General features: G+C 32.5%; 1 protein-coding gene across 1 annotated transcript; it reads right to left on the reverse strand.

Annotated features, from left to right (window-relative positions):
* Nucleotides 1–2,582, reverse strand: LOC145317267 (phosphatidylinositol 3,4,5-trisphosphate 3-phosphatase TPTE2-like). The gene has a single exon (XM_080158271.1). It carries the CDS (start codon nt 2,139–2,141, stop codon nt 132–134), a length of 2,010 nt encoding a protein of 669 aa, XP_080014397.1. The 5' UTR covers nt 2,142–2,582; the 3' UTR covers nt 1–131.
* Nucleotides 2,583–18,065: the final 15,483 nt, after the last annotated feature.

Genomic DNA, 18,065 nt, shown 5'->3' on the forward strand with positions numbered 1-18,065 from the left:
TATTTCAAAATTTTATTGTAAAATTAGAAAAATTTGGTCATGGTTTATAAATACATGAAATCATCGGATATATCACTTTTATTTGTTCCTAATAATCTTTTCTAAAATAATAATATTAATAATAATGTCTTTTATTCTGAAGTAAACTTTAACTTGACAGAAAAACTTTCTCTGTAAAACTTCCAAGTTTTGCTTTTGTGTGGATTGTCCAACTCATCACGTTTCAGGACTAGCTCATTCATCTGGATGAAGCCTGTATGGAACCAGAAATAGAAAGGACAGTTCTCATAGTGCTTCGGCACGTCGCTGGACGACGTCTGGAACAGAACGCGTGTGTCGCCCTTCAACACGGGACAGTTGGACAGCTTGACTGTCAGAGTATCAGATATGGAGTTGTATTCAACGGCGCAGTTTTTGTGTGTGCCAAACTCGGCGGTGAACACTGTGTTGCCACGACCCTGGTCAACCTCCATCCAGAAGTCTGAGCCGTTGCCGGCGCCCAGGTACATCATTCCAGTTATGACTACCTCAGATATGCGGAGGCCGACCTTTTCTGGCAGCTGACCGCCATTGTTCTTCATCCATTCATAGTAGCCGACATATCTGCTCTGACTTGGGGTTTCCACCCCCTGAAACTTTTTACTCACATTTGTGTCTGTGCGTCGGTTGCCAAAGTAATCCAGACTGTTGGCAGCACTAGTGAACACGCCCGACTCGATCAACCATGTGCAGATCATGGTGCCAGTTCGACCCTTGCCTCCCTTGCAGTGAACCACAATGACATTGTCAGCATGGCTGCCCAACCACTCCTTCACTGTGGTGATAAACTCCTGCATCTGCTCGAGGCTGGGCACGTTGTGATCGTCGATCAACACTCTCTCAACACGATCATGGAAAAATGAGGTGTCATACGTCTTTTCGCTGCACAGGTTGAAGACCTTGTACCTGTCAGGATGCTTGGTGTCCAGGAAATGGGCCACATGCGCGATGGGGTTCCTGTAGATGGCCCAGATGCCGCTGCTGGGAAAACTGGTAGCCAACACCCGGTTGGTGACATAGGTCAGATCTAAATCAAATCCGTCTTGTTGGTAGCGGCGCTTGTTCTGGGAAATAAGCTGTCTGGCAGCTGTCTCCAAATTCTTCTTTTCTGTATAGATCTTGTATAGTCTAAAGAGCCGTAGGAACCTAAGGACCGTGAAAAGTGCCAGTCCCTCTGGGAAGTTATCTCCAGAAAATGCCAATGAACACACAGACAAGATAAATGTGGCCAAAATGACGACAAGGTCAAGAGTGTTCAACCAGTTGGTGAAGAAAAATCTTGGCTGCAGCACATAAATTCTCACACCCACCTCAAGCACAAAATAAATAGAAATGATGAGATCAGCCACCAGGAGTCCTGTCTGTTGGCCAGATATTGCCAGGTCAGCAATCACAATTATGATATCAACAAGCACCAGAAGTAGGGTAAATAATCTAAAGTAAATGCTCTCAATCTTTCGCCTTAGTTTCCATACAATATAGGCCTTATTAAGGCCCGGGGTGGGAGGATTAGAAGGATCTACCCCGGCTTCACCAATCATATGAGATGCATCGTCCCAACTGACGCGGTAATTGTCGTTATTCTCTGCAAAGAAGTCGGTGGCACGAGTAAGAACATCACTGGTCGGATTACCCGAGTCATCCTCAAGCGACACTTCAATATGATTAGGATCTTGGTCAACTGATTTACTTAACCGCCTCACAGCTGTTGTAGTAGTTGACGTTACTGATGGCTTTACAATTGCAGGAGTTGAGTTAACCACTGCAGGTGCAGATCCATTTAACTTTGGAGCTCCATTGCTGTTATGAATTTGTGGGGATTCATTAAAGAATGGAGAAACTATGCCTCTGTCTTCAATAACTGGTGTTGTTTCAATCTGAACATGATCAAATTGTTGTTGCGGTGGTTGAAACTGTTGTTGAGGCGGAGCAACAACATTGCCTGGATTATTAAACTCAAGATTATACATGGGAGAAACAATCCCAGGATCTTGGCTCATCTGATTATCATTCTGAAAAGCACTAAAACCTTGTTCAGCAATGCCAGGGTCAGTCAGATCAACATTCAGATCATTGCTGTGTCCTCTATTTATTCGATCCATTATACTTGTTTCTTCAGTAAAAGCCTACATATATACAATATGAAGTGTATATAAGTAGGTATAAACTCCTACTACTGCTAGTGACTGTATGTCTGCCTGGATAAAATGATCGCACACAAGTGTAACTCCCCCCTTTCCTAATTGTTAATCAAGCTTTGCTCAGCTGATTTATAATAATACATATACAGCAGCCACATAAACTTTATCCACAAAGTTATTTCTAACTTAACATTTCACTTTATAGAAAGCATTGTCATTTAAATTTTTAATTATGATTCATAATATTATCACAAACTAAAATTTAACTTCCCATCACATTTTTAATTAATCATATACATTGCTATTATGATATGTCACTTTATTTAGTTTGTAGTTCTTCTAAACGTTTCATATTACAGGTCACACTCACTTGTTTGCAAAAAAATTGTGGAATTTTATTTGTATGTATTAATATAAAATCCGAGAGCCGGCTCATTGGAGAATTTTAAAGAGCCATTGTTGAATCTTATATGTAAAAGATTTTAGCTAAGATAAGCACCAAGTCATAAATACCTTGATCTAGAGATAAACATTGGAATCTAATATGTAGTGGCTCTCAATATTTTTTTTAGAGCCAGTTTAAGAGTTTTCACATATGAAAACCAAAAATGTCTTGTTTAAATCACACAACCTTTCCAAAGATTTTGATAAAATTGATTAAAAGGATGAAATTATTCAAAATTAGCACAGCATGATAAGTAATAATAATATTTTTTTTCTTTTTCAGTATTCAGAATGAAATATGAAATAATTTTCATTTTAGTATTTTTTTTATAAAACTACAATTAAGGTCGTCCGTTCGTAACGGTTAGCTCTTTTTGTTAATTTAAAAATTGAGGTAATAGGTTCGAATGTAAGACTGACACTAGATCATAACTAAAGTTATTAAAAATCCTCTCTACTTTGGATTTGTCATGTGATCGTCATAAACAGTTAGAGAAGGGATAATGCCTTGGCCTTTAAAAAGGCGCAACTCGTTAACAATTACAGTTAGAACTTTTCAGAAAAAAATTCGTGCAATCAAAGGGTTAATTGTTTGTTGGACAGTATTTTACGTAAATGATAACGAAATTTTCAATAACAGAGTAGCTTCATTATGAATTTAATAATTTTATGTAATTTGATAATTTATTCATCACCACATAAATGTTAGATTAAAAGCATATTCAAATCTCCCCTACTGCAAAGTATTTCTGTTTCTTTAATCATATAAAATGATGTGCTATCTCGTCCGCACAGCTAAATGTGTTGACGGGTTCCCATAAAAAAAAAAACTTTATTTATCGGTTCAGCGGTTAGCAAGATCCTTCACTACAGACAAAAAAAGCTTACTACTTTATAGAATAGGATGGAGTGGAAGAGGAGGGGGGGGGGGAAGGAAATATGGGCTGTTTATTACACTAGTACCCAAAGTTTTATAATAATGTTTTCTTATTTGTTGGCTTAACAACTTGGGTGACCAAAGTGAATTTGATTGGTTGGTTAATTCAGTGTTCAACTACTAATTTTCATCTACAGAAGGGGTAATTTTGTGCATTATCATTTGTTTTTTTTAAGCATATCTTACAAAGGTTGGAAGAGTTTTCAAGTTCACTTAGTAATAAAAGTGAACTTGTAAAAGAAAAAGTAAATAACACATTAGGACAGAAATATGTAATCAAAAATTGTTATTAGATGTTTAGTTTATGTGCTTGATATGATTTTTTTCTAAACATAATGACAAAAATTACTTTTTTTGCAAACCATCTAGTAAATCTTCCCAAATCCCTCCTACCTAACCCTTCCTATCAGTTTCTTTTCTAAGATTTAAAGATTTCAATACAAAAAGAGTTCTTGAAATACTTGAAGCATATTTTTCCCTATCCCTTGTCAACCCCCCACTCAAAACGACATTTCCGTGGATATAGAGAAAAGTAAATAGGCTAGGAATAATTACATAATGATATTTAGTAACTTGAATACATTTATTATGTTCATAATTTAAACTAATTGGCATCTCATTTAACCCTTAACTTTCGGGACCCTTGCCTAACCTTAATCGGTCAGGGGGGTGGGGTGTTGAATGCCCCCCCCCCCTATTATCACAGTTCAGTTTAAAGCTAAGGGGCTAAAAAGTTTTGTGCATGTTCCCTGTTTTATAATGAATTTCCGACCCAAAGTAGGTCAATGTCAAATTTCACTTCCTTCACCATTTTATATAATGTTTAACAACCTTTGTTTTAAATTTTAAAATTACTTACCTATATATCTCCCCTTTTCCCTTTGTATTATTTATAATTTTTTCCTTAAAAAAGGACCACTAAAAATCCTCAAATAAATCTGTTAAAAAATACAAATTACCTCTGGGCAACATACAAATATGTAGGAGCAAAGCTTACTAATGATTTATCTTTTGATTGATATAAACAAAATAAAAATCTAGTAGGACTTGTTAATGGGCTGGCCATTTTTTATAGAATTTTAGATAAGCCTTGCTGATATATGAGAGGCTATTGTTTTATTTTTCATTAAATATTATTGTGTTGGGATTCATATATCCCAATCCAATAGATTCAAATAAATTCGTCAAAATTAGTAAAACCAACTTTGATGTTAAATAAAATATCTTAAAAGCTTTGATAATATATTTCTTATTTTTAACATTATGTGTAAATGATTTATATTTTCTTCTCTCTTATGTTTCTAAAGAGATAATATTTCAATATGTTTGTTCTTGTTATTTATTTATTTATGTTATTTTTACAACTTAAATATCTTTTCACCAAATTTTTCCCCTGTTTCTATCTTTTAAACAAGGATGACAACATCCTTAAAAGTAAAGCTAATAAATGACAAACGAACTTAATGAAACCAACAAATTTAGTAGTATACATTGTTTAGATATCGGAACCAAAAAGCTGTATAAATTAAACCAAAGTTAAATGAAAAAATACCCTGCCCCCTCCTAAATTAAACAAGGATGACAACATCCATAAAAGCAAAGCTCTGAAACGATAGGACAAATGGACATTAAAACTTGTATAGTGTTAGAACTGAATAATCAGAATATAATTTATAGGAGTCAAAGCAAAGTTGGAAGTAAATTTGTTGTAAAACTTCTTTACACAGTATAATGTTTTTTAGACATTTTTGACATACTTACATTTTAAGGACTTGATTATAGAGTTGCTTCGCTTATAATAATGTATATTGTTGTCACAGGAATCAGTATACCAAAAATCAGATCAATCGGATAATTAGATCACATAAAAAGTTGTTGTTAAAGAAGTAAAAAAATCAATATGTTTAAAATGGACTTACGGACATTCATGTATGATTATAGTGTTACTACGCTTTCTAAATCGTACCTAACTAATACAGGAATCACCATGCAAAGTTTGAAATTGATAGGAAAATTCTGACATGCCTAAATTAATGAAAAAAGCTATCTGTGACGGACGGACAGAGGGATGTAAGGACCAACCCTAATATTAGAAAAGCTTCGCTTTTAAAATTAAATAATAGTAGGAGGGTATATTAATAACAAAGGTAGTCTTAACAAGTTAACAAGGCACTTTTTAAATCTTTCAAATATTTAAAATTTTTGTCAATGATGCATATTGCATATAATTATATTTTAGAATTCGCCTATTGATTTAAACTTAGCATGATGATTTCTGTGATATTTAAGTACAATTTACAGAGCTTAGCAACTCTATCATTGTTAGAGAATATAGGTTGACCTATGATTTGAAAAATATTGATTTTTAAATTAAGTTAAGGCATGTTAGAATTGTTATATCGATCTCAAACTTTATATGATGATTCCTGTAACAGTTGAATAAATTTTTTTTATAGCGAAGCAACTCCATAATTGTTATCAGAAATTAAATATGTCCATTTAAAACATATTGATATTTTAAAAACTTTTTATTCAACAATTTTCATATGTATTTAAAACAGGATAAGATAAACAAGGAGGAGAAAATAGAATGGGTTAGTCTAAAACTAAAGGAAGGTAGATGTCCCCTCCCTTCTTGCAAAGTATCAGATTTTATTTTTAAGCTAATAAATAAGAAATTATTTTGTGAATTATCATTAGGAATGTGCATTAATAATTGGCCATTGTCTTATCCCTTTATATCTCTGTGGGTTTTACATATGAGTAGCTTGAGTACATATGTTTATGTAATTAGGGATCTTAAGGGATAAGACAATGGACGATAAATTAATGTTTGCACCCAATGATGATAATCAAAATTACTTTTGTTTAAATCTTATCCAACCAATCAAGGTTTATTGTTTTAGTAAAACTATACAACCAGGTATTTTGGAATTATTAACATTTTGTTATTAAAAAAACTTTAGTATAATTGTTAAGCTACCTCTAGCTAAGCTTATATTAATCCTTGTCCTGCCCCCCCCCCCCCCCCCTGTGAAAGTTGCTAATTTGTAAGTGCAGCTACTCTATGATTAAAGTATGTCCATCCATACTTTTTGTTCCTTCAATTATTTTTAAATTGATATTTCTCTCTTTCTCTTTATATTAAGACTAGCAGTTTTGCCCCCTTGCAGTCTCTATAAGAAGCTTCTCTGTAAAGGAGAACCATATCGGTTCATCCATTAGTGAGATCATCTGTTTTATTTATTAGGGTTAACAAACTTTTAATGCTGCGCTACCTGTCAACATTATTGTCCTTAATTTTAAATATTCTTTTAACACACATTAAGATTTATTGAAGCCATCAAAGCATTAAATATCTTTTAACACCCAAAAAGGTCTGAACTCAACGACTTTTTTCACAAATAAACTAATTAAAGGACATATCAGTATGTCCATCTTTCTATTCTTCTTTCTGTCTCTATCTTTTTTTTCATTTCTTTCACCTTTTCATCCTAAAATGTGTAAATTTTAAATGCTGCGCTACATATCAACATAAACTAGATTGTCCTTGTTATTTTAAACATTGTCCTTGTTTTTCTAAAAATTAGTAGAATGAATAGACAGAAATTCTACTACTTTTTAACATACTATTTGCTTCGTCCCTAACCTCTATGGCAGGACAGGGGAAGTTTGGAAAAATAGTCTAAAACAACCCAAAGACATTCATAAAGATTTCCTGAAAATTAAACCCTTAGGACCAGTAATTTCTGAGAATTTTAGCTTCAGACAAAAAATCGTATTTATTAAAATTAGTACTGGTCATTGTATTTTATTATGAAAAAAGTAAAAAATTTTAGAGGAGACGGTTACACACACACCTTCCCCCCCCCCCTCTCAGATATAGTACTTCTTTACAATGCAGGGAGGGAGGGGACAATGGGCTGTTTATTACACTAGTCCCCAAAGTTTCATAACCACGATATCTTATTCGTTACTTTAAAACTTTGGGGAATTTTACTAAATTTTGATTGGTTAGTTCAAAACTAGTCCAAACATTTCAACCAATAACTTCAATCTACAGAAGGGGTAAGCTTGTCTATCCTCATTAGAGATGTACATATATCAATTTATCATTCATTGTCTTATCCCTTAATATCCATGTTTACAATGTTTTTTTCTCACATATCTTGGTCCATATATCCTTCTTATATGTCAACTGTTGAAAAGAGAAACAAGGATGAAAACATCCATAATTAGAAAAGCACAAAAAATTGTATCTACGAAAACATTTGAAAATTGAACCCTAAACACCAAAAGTCTGATGAAAAATATAAAAATAGCCTAAAATCTACTAAAAATCAGCCCGACCACCATGAATGTTTAATAGTTGGTTGTTTATAGGATCCGAAAATGATGTTTCCCCTATTTTGTGTCTAAAGGACAAACATTGTAAATTATAGAGTAGCTTTGCTACTAAAATATCTACAATAATGTCTAACGAAGGAGTCTATCTTTTTCACACACACACACACACATATATCCCCCCCCCCTCCTCCCTTTTTCCCCTTCACTCTATAATATGAGTGAAAGTTTACGGAGTAGGGGAAGACAGTGGCTCCGAGAGTTGGCGCATATCCTCCTGTTTATTGTAAGCTCGTTTTAGCACTTATTCCCCTTTCTTCTTTACCCCCCCCCCCACCGGGCCCACCCCCCTTAATTACTTTTAGGGCTCATAAAACAAAACAAATGTTATCTATCTATCCATGATATTTTTCAACTGTTTAAAAGATGTTTAAAATAAGGGAAAGTCAATTAGAAAAACTGAAGGTTAAACTTTGTTTTTTAACAATGACAATGATAGATGGATAGATAGATGGAAATATGGATGGATAGATAGATAGATAGATGGAAATATGGATGGAAAGATAGATAGATAGATGGAAAGATGGATGGATAGATAGATAGATAGATGGAAATATGGATGAATAGATAGATAGTTAGATGGAAAGATGGATGGATAGATAGATAGATAGATAGAAAGATAGATAGATAGATAGATAGATAGATAGATAGATAGATAGATAGATAGATAGATAGATAGATAGATAGATAGATAGATAGATAGATAGATAGATAGATTTATAGATAGATAGATAGAAAGATAGATAGATAGATAGATAGATAGATAGATAGAAAGATAGATAGAAAGAAAGAAAGATAGATAGATAGATAGATAGTTAGATAGATAGATAGATAGATAGATAGATAGATAGATAGATAGATAGATAGATAGATAGATAGATAGATAGATAGATAGATAGATAGATAGATAGATAGATAGATAGATAGATAGATAGATAGATAGATAGATAGATAGATAGATAGATAGATAGATAGATAGATAGATAGATAGATAGATAGATAGATAGATAGATAGATAGATAGATAGATAGATTTATAGATAGATAGATAGATAGATAGATTTATAGATAGATAGATAGAAAGATAGATAGATAGATAGATAGATAGATAGATAGAAAGATAGATAGAAAGAAAGAAAGATAGATAGATAGATAGATAGTTAGATAGTTAGTTAGTTAGTTAGATAGATAGATAGATAGATAGATAGATAGATAGATAGATAGATAGATAGATAGATAGATAGATAGATAGATAGACAGACAGATAGACAGACAGACAGACAGACAAACAGATATATAGATAGATTAAAAGATAGATGGTTAGATATATAGATATACAGATAGATAGATCGAATCAAATAAAAAGAAATAACCTGAAACCTGTCCATATAACAAAGCTAAGCTTTTATGACAATTTAACATTGAATAGTTAAGCCGTTTATAGGACTTACACTCAATCACACATCCAGATACTTTACAATTTATAGAATAAATCACTATGACTTTATCCACTTAAAAAGTAATATAAAGTAAAATTCTCGAAAATTGGTGATCCCAATTGGTTGTTCTTTTCAGGTAAGCTTTATAGATATCTTAAGGGTTGATTTAAGCTATTTTCCTGACATCCCACGTCTTCCTCCAGAGGCTAGAGACAAAGTGTTCATCAATAGAAAAAACCTAAAAGGATAGGACAATGGACGCTAAATTGATGTACATATCCAATGATGAAGCACATAATTACCCCTTATGTTGATTGAAATTAGTGGTTGAAACATTTAAACAGTGAACTTGATAAACCAATCAATCAAAATTGATTAAAAGTCCCCAAAGTTGTTAATCCAATGAGTAAGAAAATGTAATCATAAAACTTTGAGGTTTAATGTAATAAAAAGCCCATTATACCCTCTCTCTATTATAAATATCTTAGAGGGCGGATTTAAGCTATTTTCCTAGCATCCCTAATATATTTGGAAAAAAAAAACAATCTTAAATTCACATTTCTTTCATGGTGTTACCTCAGGGATCTAAAGGGATAAGACAATAGTCAAATCTTGTACATTCCCGATGATGATAAACAAGATTAGCCCTTCTGTAGATTCAGGGAGGAAGGGGACATTGGACTGTTTAATGCACTAGTCCCCATAGTCATAACAATGTTTTCTTCTTAGTCATTGGCTTAACAACTTTGAGGATTTTTCTTGGCTTTTTATTAGTTGGTTCATTAAGTTGAGTGTCTAAATGTTGCAACCACTAATTGTAATCTACGGAAGGGGCAATTTTCTTATCATCTTTTGGGTTGTACATCAATATATCGGCCATTATCTTATCCCTTTAGATCCCTCGTTATATTATAACAATTTGTTATACAGAAATATTTAAATATCATTTATGTTATATTTTTTTAGCAAAGCTACTCTAGAAATAACTTGGTGCGTCTGTCCATCTGTATGGCTAAGGGGAAACATGAATTTCTTGACTACTATTAATGTAGAAAGCTGAAATTTTTGGTGAAAGACCTATGCACATCAAGGCTACATACATTTTCACTTATTACATTATACCAGGGAGGAAGATGACATTGGGCTGTTTATTACACTTGTACACAAAGTTCTTTTTGTCTAACAACTTTGGGGACTTTTGAAGAATAATGATTGGTTAGTCCAATAAGTGTTTTAACGTTTCAACCACTAATTGTAATCTACAGAAGGGGTAATTTTGTGTATCATCTTTTGAGTTTTACATCAATATATCTGCCATTGTCACATCCCTTTAGATCTATGTCATCCAGACTATATATGTTCCATTATTACATTATACTGTTCAAATTTCTTGAAAACCTTTTTTCAAACAAAACTTTTTTCTAATTCTGTCTGCATGGTAATTTGGATGGGTTAGAATTGTTCTATTGTTTTCAAATTTTGCATGATGATTCCAATAACAGTTAGGTACGAATTAGAAAGCATAGCAACTCTATGAAAATCCAAATGTCCATTTAAAATAGGGTGATTTTTAATGTTTTTTTTACAACATCTTTTTGTATGACATTCATCTGATTTCAATGTATTAGGAAAAGCATCTCTATTAAAATAATTATTTATTATATAAATCCTGGGCAGGCTTTTAACCTCTCCTTGTTTGGTTGTAGAGGTGGGGATGGGGGGGAGGGTAGTTTAACCCCAATTTTGTAAAATCAAGTACAGATTAACTCATGACCGTCAAATAAAAATAAATGGGCAGACAATAGTCTATAGTCTAATAGAGATTAATACGTGACCGTTTTGTTTTTTTGGAAATAATTGGGCAGGGATCTAAAGGGATAAGACAATGGCTGTTAAATTCATGTACATCCCAAATGATGACACAAAAAATTAACCATTCTGTAGATTGATATTAGTGGTTGACACGTTTGAACACTCAACTTACTAAACCAACCAATTAAAATTCAGGAAAAGTCCCCAAAGTTGTTAAGCCAACAAATAAGAAAATGCTTTTTATAAAACTTTGGGGACATGTGATATAAACAGCCCATTGTTCCCTCTCTCTAATATATACTTTCAATTTTAGGATTTGATTATAGAGTTGCCTTGCTTATAATACTTTACCTTGTTGTCCTAAGAATCATTATTTAAAAAATCAGATGAATAAGATAACTATGTAATACAAAATTATTTTGTCAAAGTGTCAAGAAAATCAGCATGTTTAATTGGATATACGGAATTTCTGGTAACGATTATAGAGTTGCTACGCTTTCTAAATTGTACTTAACTGTGATTATTAGAGTTTACGAAAATATCAGACAATAAATTATTTAATTCTAGCATTTCACCTTTAAAACATCTATTTTCTGCAGGGTTTCTAAGGAATAACACAAAAGAAGATAAATGTTTATGCGTCTTCAATGATGATTATCAAATTTATTCATTCTTTAGATTAAAATTATTGGTTAAAAGGTTGGGACATCTTAAAATCTAAGAAGTCAGTATACTAATAAATTTAAATATAAGTACCCAAAGTTTTTACGCTCTACATGTGTTAATGTTCTATGGTCCTTCGTTTTTAGAGATTTATTTTTATGGATGTTATCATCCTTGTTGTCTTTAACAGATAAAGATAAATTTACACTTATTCTCACTGATATAGAATCTTCGCTGTCTATCTTCAATGGCAGCTGAGAAAATTGCATGTCCCCCATAGCGTTACAGACTGGCGGACTGACGAATAGAAAAAGTAAATTAAAGAGAAGCTTCGCTACTTATAAATGAATTGAATTAATTGAACTTTATTATTTAACTTCTAAGATTGTTCTATGTTTCTTAACTCCTTAAACATGAAAAAAGTTTTCATGTACGAGTTAACATAGAATGAAAATCAAAAAGTTATAGGTATTGTAACAGAGGGTGGTGGTACCCTCCCCCAAAATAGTTATGAACCTTACAAGGACCTATAAAAAGCTACATTGTAAAAGAACACCATCTCGGTTCGGTGGTTAGCGAAATCCTTCGACACACACAGACAGACACACACACACACACACACACACACACACACACACTGTTACTTTAATAGAAGGATTATTTTGGATAATAATTTTTTAAAAATGAACACAGCACATAAATTTACCAAAACAAGGATGACAACATCAGACAACATAAATTTGTTGCAAAATAAATTAAATATGGGACATACTTTCATTTTTAGGATGGCTCTGTATCTAAAAGGGCTTCAAAAATAGCTTAAAACCAAGGCTTAAATCTAAAATTGAAATAGCCTAGAACCATCACAGGACCTATGGCATTGCATATACTCAATTATTTTTCGTATTTTTAAAAATAAATTAAGCTTTCTTGGTCTGAAAATTATACTGTTGCTCAAAGTTTTGAAAACACATTCTCTCGGATGTTCGCACAAAATTTTGGGCACTTATATATATAAAGGATTTATTAGAAATAAGATGATTATATTTTTTATGTGGTCTTTTTTCTCTCGATGTTAGTTTTTTGAAGCCACGCTACTTATGAAAATAAAATTACATATTTTTTCAATAACATAAATCACTTGAATCCGACTTATTTACAAAAATTTATTTGATTTGTTATTTCTTTATATAAAAAATTTGCAAATATTCATGTAATGCAAAAATGATGGTTCATTTGAGATTCAATACATTTGGGATTCTTTTTTAATGTAATTCTGCAATTTATGAATATATATTTTAAGATAAAATATAAACTTTTAAAAGAGCAGCTTTTCTAACTTTAGATTTGGTAGACCTGTTCATCTGTCTGTCTGTATGTAACTGTAAAGCATCACTATAAGATCGTCTAAAATATGTATATTTTGGAATGACATTTTTATTTTTTATTTGTTGCACATTGTCCATAATACTTTATGATAAACTAGCGGCTTCGCCCCTAGCCTCTAGGGGCTTTATTTTTGAAGGTTCAGGGGAGAATTTAAAAAATTTTGTTTACATATTTTTAGATATTTTTTGTATTTTATAACATTTTATTACTCTTTATATCATTTTATAACTCTTTATAACATTTTATAACTCTTTATAACTTTTTATATTGATTTATAATATTTAAAACCTTTGAAATTTTTCTTTTTTTTATTGTTTTTTTTAATCTCTTTGCCATTAGTCTTTTTGGGGCTTTGCCCCCACAGGAGAAGGATGTTTTCACAATCTTTTTGAATGTAATAAAACAAAGTTTAAAAGAAGAAAAGAAATTTAAAAAGAAGAAAAATAATTGAAGATATAAAGAAAATATAAAAAAGTATAAAAAGTATAAAAAAATATAAAAATAATAAAAATTAATAAAAACATATAAAAATATATAAAAACATAAAAAACATTAAAATTAGAAAAAAATATGAAATTTTTTTTTTTTGGGGGGGGAAATTTTCATTTTTAGGGGGGGTTGGGGATGTCCCACCCCCCAAGAAAATAGCTTAAAACCACCACAGGACCAATAGGTATATACCCTGAAGAGTAGAATCCAATCGGTTCAGTGGTTACTGAGATCTTAAGCTTCAGACGGACGGACAGACGGACGGACAGAGGGACGGACAGACGGACAGACAGACATCAAGCTACTTTGTATTATAGATGATTTTTCAGAATTCTAATTCAGCTGATATTTAATTGTTTGATTAAAGGAATCGTTTACATTTGTTAAAGTTCGTTTGAATGACAGTCTGATCGATACATCTTTGCTTCTAGTAATTGTTGTCATCCTTGTTTTCTCTAAAGTTATTTAAAGTTATAAATGACGAATTACATTTTTTTTAAAGCAATGTAAACTTTTAAAAACTTCATAAAAAACGTATTTACCTACAGATTTTCCTTATTCTATACATTTTTTAATGAAAGAATTATAAATCAGTGTATTTTAAGAACAGCATTTAGAAGCATTTCGGTCTTTTCGTGTTTTTAGCAAAAAAATAAGGCCTAATCTCTGGCATCAAACCTGCCCATAGAGGCTCAACGACAGTTGGAAAAATACTCAAATGAAATTTTTTTACAGTAAAAGTGTTTTCAGATTGACCAAATTCGGCCTCGGAGGCCAGAGATTAAGTGGCCAAAAAATGAACTTATTTTAGGTTCAGCAAACCAATAATCTGGGTACACTTTTACAATTTTGCAGACATTTTCATTTCAGAGGCTCAGGAGGGCTAAAGTCCGCTTCGACTACCACCTCATAAATGGGCCAAAATAATAAATCTTCAAAAATTTTATTAGAGCAGGTTTTAGGCTACTTTTGATGACCGGGAAGAAAACATAATCCAATTTTGAAAATTTAGAGGTAACTTCAGTTTTTAACCTTAATGGATTGAATCAAATCAGATTAAGTTTAAGTGTCTAATGATATCAGCTTGACGAGCTGGTAATTTTTGCTCCTTCTTAAGCAAGTGATTGGTGGCCTCTGGCGGCCTCGAGCCTCAAAAAAACAATCCAAAATGACAATTTTGATGTTTAAAAAATCGTAGCTCAGCTCCTAATTGACCAAAATTTTTGGTTTTTATACTTTTAGAATTGTCTGACCTGTAGTTATAACATACTGAAAGGTCAAAGCTCTAGCTAAAGGTTAAAGGTTCGAAACCCTGCATTGAAAGTGGAAAATGGCTGTATTTTGGAAATAAGCTCATAAAAAATTCAATTTCTTGTTTGTCTTTTATTGAAACCATTTATTGTGCATATACATTTCTCATAACTATCAACAACCTCCAGTTGATTTTTGAAAATCAGTTAACTACAACCTAACCTAACCTAACATTGCTGATTTAACCTAAATAGCATTCTAGTTCCGAGTTTTTTTTAGGATTTTAACAAAATTTCAAAACTTGATAATAGACTTATTTATTTGCCATTATTGCACAACATATGAATGCCATATCTCATAGGTGGCAGGTGTGAGGCCATTTTAAAGTTTTGATATTTTTGAGTGTTTTTTTTAGGTTACAACAATGTAATTCTTGTTTGTCTATTGAGTTATTGAAACCATTTATTGTGTATATACATTTCTTATAACTATGTACCACTTCCAAGTGATTTTTTGGAAATCAGTCAACTCTAATCTAATCTAACTTATCTTTTCTGGTTTTTCCATAACCAGCACTCTAGCTTCGAGGTCTTTTAACATTTTAACAAAATTTCAAAACTAGCTAATAGACTTATCTATTTACAATTTTTGCACAAGAAATTAAGTTCATATCACAAAGGTTGCAGGTTTCAGGCCCTTTCAAAGTTTGATTATTTATTAAATTAATTTTTATTCATTTTTACCTTCTACAAATGGCAATATGTGTCACAAAAATTTGGTCTTTACATTTTTAGAAATGTCTGACCTTCAGTTATAACATACTAACAGGTCACAGTTCTAGATGAATGTTTAAGGTTCGAATCCCTGCATTGAAAGTAGAAAATGGCTTAATTTATTGTTTGTCTATTGAGATATTGAAACCATTTATTGTGCATATACAGTAACCCTTGTCAAGCGGGAGAAGGTTACACTACTCTACCCCTAACCCTCGCCCAGTTATAGGCTCCCTTTCCCTACTTAAGCGCAATTAGACTACCGTAATCCAGCCTCAAGACACTCTTCCTTAGGCCAGGACACCAATACCCAGGTTATCTACTACCCAGCTAAGCCAGGGTATCCCCAAAGTAGCCCTCTGGAAGCTAGAACTAAAGATCTTTAACTAACTGTTGTTAAGATATCTCCAACCGTAGTCTATTTATAAGCCTTCTATACTAAGCTAAGAGGGCTCTATCTACCCACTAAAGGACAGTTTTACATCGTAGACTAGCTTAGTAGACACTTTTGTGTTGCCATTTAACGCTAAAACCTCCATCAAGTCCATAAAGGGTCACCAAGATAGACGCACATCATAGTTCCCCAAGAAAATACACTAGATTTCAAAATTACACTTATTAAATATGTTTAAAAACATTAAATACCAAATTGACAAAATCCATGTTTCTTCGATAACTAGCGAACGGATTGAGCTAGAATCAATGTTAAGGTGTCTAAATGACCGTCTCGACATCACGGACCCACACAAAAAATTTGGTTAATTTTGGACAACTTTTAGGGGGGTAGACCAAACGATGTTTGATTTTTTGATGCAAGTTTTGGCTCATTAAAATCCAAAAAATCAGTTTTTCCTAGGAAAACTTTTTTGTTTCTCAACCGATTTTGGACTTCAAGGTGGCAAAATGTCCGTCTCAATATGCTACACACATGTACAAAATTTGGGGTCAAGACTCCAACTCTAAGGGGGCTGGACCACGACTTGTAACTTCAATTTTAGTGAGCCAAAACTTGTATCGATGGACTTACATCTTGTGGTCCGCCTATCTAAAAATTGTCCTAGGATCTTCATCTTTGGAGGGTGAATTCTACTCGGTGAGACGCTCATTTAGACACCTTAACATCGATGGTAGCTCGATCCTAGCCCAAATGGTGGAGAAATCTTAGATTTTTCAATACGTGAGAGGCAGAAATTAGTGAGAGTGAGCCAAAACTTGTATCGATGGAAGTTACATTGTTTGGTCCAGCCCCCTTAAAATTGTCCTAGGTTCACCAAAATTTGTGTGCTTATTCTACTCATTGAGACGAACATTTTGCCGTGTTTAAATCTTATGTAGCTCAATCCTATCCCAGATAGTGGCCAAAACTTGAATTTTTCAGCGGCACCTGTTTAGGTTTGAAAATTACTTATTTCTTCGATAACTAGCGAACGAATTGAGCTAGAATGGTGTCCTAACTTTTAAAATCTTTTAAACTATTATTTTAATTAACAGAAAGAGTGCAATTTAGTTAACATCACTGAAGATCAAAATAAATTTATCATCCATTGTCTTATCCCTTTAGTACAAAGTTTTTTTTGTGCGAAGCTTAAGATCTTAACAATTGTTGGAATTTTAAGTGTCTTGTTGTGGTTTTGGGCTATTTATTTGATAAATGCAAGAAAACAGATAAAATGCTATCTAAATTCTAAATATTACAGTTGGAAAGGTTGAATTTTTTTCCTCTCTTAAAAATGATTTTTTTCTTCCCTCTAAACTTCTATTGCCAACTTGGCATCTACTGTTAAAAGCAGGGCAAGGATTATGAATTAAAGTACTATAAATCAATGGATGTATTATTACTTGGATCCTACACCAGAATTTCATGTTCTATAATAATCAAGTAAACTCTGAAGCGGGCTAAAATAACAATCTCCCCCATCCTCTTTCCTCCAACTGGATAAACGGCTCAACCAAAAAATGTAGGGGAAAATTGCAACCTAAATTGACGACAATTTTTCTCCTTTGATTTCATCCACGTATATTCTATATCCATTTATAAATCAGGGATAAGACTATGGCCCATAAATTGATGTACATCGCCAATGATGATACACAAAATTATCCCTTCTGTTAATTAAATTAGTGGTTGAAACATTTTATCACTCAACCTAATAAACCAACAGAACAAAATTCAATAAAAGTCCCCAAAGTTGTTGAGCCAACGAATAAAAAACGTACTTATAAAACTTTGGGGACTAGCATAAAAACACCATAATGTCCCCTCAGCTCTTTCTCTGACTACAAAT

This window comes from Acartia tonsa, chromosome 4 (genome assembly GCF_053477335.1).
Source record: "Acartia tonsa isolate MP-2025a chromosome 4, ASM5347733v1, whole genome shotgun sequence".
In the NCBI taxonomy this organism is placed as follows: Eukaryota; Metazoa; Arthropoda; class Copepoda; order Calanoida; family Acartiidae; genus Acartia; species Acartia tonsa.

Coding starts and splice junctions, on each gene's coding strand:
- LOC145317267 (XM_080158271.1), bottom strand. CDS start 2,141: ATGGATCGAATAAATAGAGGACACAGCAATGATCTGAATGTTGATCTG.